Source organism: Charadrius vociferus, unplaced genomic scaffold (assembly GCF_000708025.1).
Source record: "Charadrius vociferus isolate BGI_N301 unplaced genomic scaffold, ASM70802v2 scaffold631, whole genome shotgun sequence".
In the NCBI taxonomy this organism is placed as follows: Eukaryota; Metazoa; Chordata; class Aves; order Charadriiformes; family Charadriidae; genus Charadrius; species Charadrius vociferus.
In genome coordinates, this window is record NW_009646948.1 from 12,139 (window position 1) to 15,365 (window position 3,227).

At 47.2% G+C, this 3,227-nt stretch overlaps 1 protein-coding gene across 1 annotated transcript in view; it reads right to left on the reverse strand.

Moving 5' to 3' along the window:
• Nucleotides 1-3,227, reverse strand: part of LOC104295381 (protocadherin gamma-A7-like) — a gene marked incomplete at its 3' end in the record, with an annotated part of 14,043 nt that overhangs the window by 8,379 nt on the left and 2,437 nt on the right. The window contains exon 2 of the mRNA XM_009895137.1: nt 3,014-3,169. Coding sequence (XP_009893439.1) covers nt 3,014-3,169 — 156 coding nt within the window. The remainder of the gene's footprint in view (nt 1-3,013; nt 3,170-3,227) is intronic.

The following is a 3,227-nucleotide window of genomic DNA, read 5'->3' on the forward strand; positions in this document are numbered from 1 at the left end:
ACCACGGCCAGCAGCGCGACCCGCCCGGCGGCTGCCCGGCCCCGCGTTGCCGGTCGGACCTCCATTCTCTGCTTTGCTGCAGGGTATTCCGCAGACGATTTTCAATTAGGCTTTCCGAGCAGTTGGATCAGTACCTGAGAGAAATAAATATATGAAATCCCTGCTGCCGGTCGGAGGATGGGCTGAGTCGGGCAGTTCCTGCTCTTATCTCTGCGCTGCTCCGTGTGGATCGGCACTGGGCGGGCGCCGGGGCCGGGGAGGAGGGGATGGCGGAGCGACTTTTCCGCCTTGGCCAACAGTGACACCCTGAGTCCTTGCCTGAGAATCACAGCGTCCAAGAGGAAGACAACAGCCCGAAGGTCCTGCTATGCCCATCCTTAAATCGCACTCGTACGCGGGTTGGAAAGTACAGATGTTATGAGTAGCGCGAAGCAGAAAACCTGTCTCTGTGCTGAAACGGTGCATTTAGGAATTCCCATTGTCTGAATTTCTTACATTTGCAACTATTCTGCAAGACAAACCCTCCCCCATTGCTCGGAGGATGTAGAGCCGGATCTCTGTCTCTGCCCCACAGTGATCACAGGTCTCTAGGGCGAGGGCGTGGGCGTATCGTGTGCCCCCGCCCCAGCCCCCTGAGAGAAACGGCATGACGGGACAAAAGCTGCTTGTAGATAGTGGTTTCATTTTCGACAGTTGGGCGATCCCGAGCTAGGACTCGACTTTCCCACTTCGAACGGTGACCGCTGATGGACGAGCAAAATCAGGAATCCCATCCACTGAGAAAACCACAGCGGGCACACCAGACCTACCAGATCCCGTGTCTTTCGACGTTCAAAACCCTGCATCACCATATCAGTGCCGTGCCATACAACCCAACCCCGAATTTCTTTTGTCTGTGTCTCGGACAAACCATGTCCTCATCTCCTAAGCCCGCCGTTACCGCAGCGGGTCTCAAACCTTAACATTCTTTGGCAAATGGCGACGGCGGTTATTGTTACTTGAACACGCCAAAAGAAAATAGATAGATCCCACCCTCATGAGAAGCTGTTGTATCTCACCTGTACGCTAAAACCTCGTCTCTCTTACGGTGAAAGGGGGAAAAAAAAAAAAAAAAAAAAAGAAGACCTGAAGGAGGGCTGTATCACCACAGCCCCTTATGCAGAAGACAAGAAACGGTTAGAAAATCCTCCACACTACCTACCCGGTGGAGTAGCTCTCGCATATACACCAACGCTGTCTCTGTAGATGCCAATGTGAAGATCTCCTCCCCTTCTCAGTAAGGTGTCATTACAAAGTATGTTTTCCTACTAACTCTGGCCGTTCATCCAGTGGAGGATAATGTCTTTTCCTCCAGCTGCACCTACACACAACTCACGGTAAAAAGTTAATAACCTGTCAGAACGAGAAGTTGGTTTGAATTTGTAGTGTTTCAGCAATCAAAAGGTAGCAAGCATGTGGGCACCCGTACATGAGGTCGAGAGAAGGATGTGGCTATTTATATAGGTAGCGGGGGACATGTCGGGGTCAATTCGCTGCTTACCCATATAGCAAGAACTGCCTATCACAACACAGACACACACTTTCGTACATCTTCACACACAGAAGCACCCTACAAATCGCTGTTTCCAAGTGGAGATTGACGCCTCCTAGTTCCAGGATTTTTTTTTCCCCCTTGTACCCGAGCATGCGGGCCACAGCACAGTGAAGTCCCAGGACGATGCATCCTGCTTCAGAAAGGGAAACATGTTCTTCCCACATGCATGTGAGTTTATGTCTGATGGATGGCAGCAGCAAGGAGTAACGACCACAAAGGTAGCTCATGTGAAGCAGAAGATTATGTCTCAGCTTACATTCCCACCACACACAGTACACACCAGTCCAAAGTCACAATATTTTGGCAAGATCTAGGGTCAGCACAAAAAAAAAATTAAAAAAAAATCTGTGCGGACCTTCGCCGGGAACCTTACAGTATGATTTTCTCTCAACCTGAAAGCTGTCATTTTTACGTGCCACTGGTTTCTTTTGTTTAAAATGCAAAAACACAAGGTATCACCGGCTTAAATATCAGAATAACAAATAATAGAGCAACGTAATATTACTCATTAATTATATTCCTGAAGTCCTAAAACCATGTTCAATTCATGATGAAAGGCCAGTAATGGAGGAAATAAGGCAGGTCGCTTCAAAGACAGCCTGTTTGGAAGATGTGCTTTCAGAACAGAATGGCGTGTTTGGCAGGAAAAAAATGTTTTAATATTATAAGGAAACCAAGGAGTACAATATTTTATACTCTGAGATTAACTTGCATTCCGAAATTATACGCAGGATAAATACTGTGATGAATAGTACTTTCATTTAAAACATTTTTCATCCGTATTACAGTAAATATACTATATTTCGGTATCTATGTCTCTACACTAACGACAATTACATTTATGGAATCTAAAGCTAAGTTACAAAGCACAGCAGTGAAAAAAACCCCTATGGTATATCAGAGGAATCTTTCACCATGCAAAGTTCTATTTGTAGAACTTTGAGTGTCCTTATGTGGGATTGCTTAATTTGCTTAAGGCAGATTTACAAGTAACATGGGACTTCAGATATGTTGTCTTTCAGGGTGCAAGGTTGCCCAATTCTACCAGCATTTGAGAAATAATACAGGGGTTGGCAATAAAATTCTGGGAACTGGGTGTTAATAACTACTGAAAAAAAAATCAAGAAAGTGTCAGAGGAAGACCTATTGACCGAAGTTTCCTTGGCCAGTTGCACATGCAGTGAAACCTTCCAGCCTCAGAGAAAGGTAGATATGATGAGCTCTGCCCAGTAAGTACAGAACATGCCTCATGAAACACAGCAGACTCAGCACACCTTCAGGAGGTCCCATTCACGAGGTGGCGACCATCGTAAAATGTCGTTTCCAAGTCTGCGAAGTGTGCACTTTAAAATATCTGTGGTTACTTTAAGAATCCGAAGCACCGAGTACACAAAAGAAAGTTAAAAAAAAATAACGTACCTGAAAGGAAACTTGGCCATCATTCTCGGCAACCTGATCTCCTGTAGGGACGAGATCACCTGAAGAATCAGCCGGCGGGCGGGCCGGCAGGGTGTCGCAGCAGCTGCCGCCCGAGAAGCGGAGCTGGCTCTTGCGCGAGTCGGCCGTGAGCGACACCTCGTGCGAGTAGGAGTGCAGGAAGGCGCGGACGCCGTCGATGCCCACGAAGTGCGAG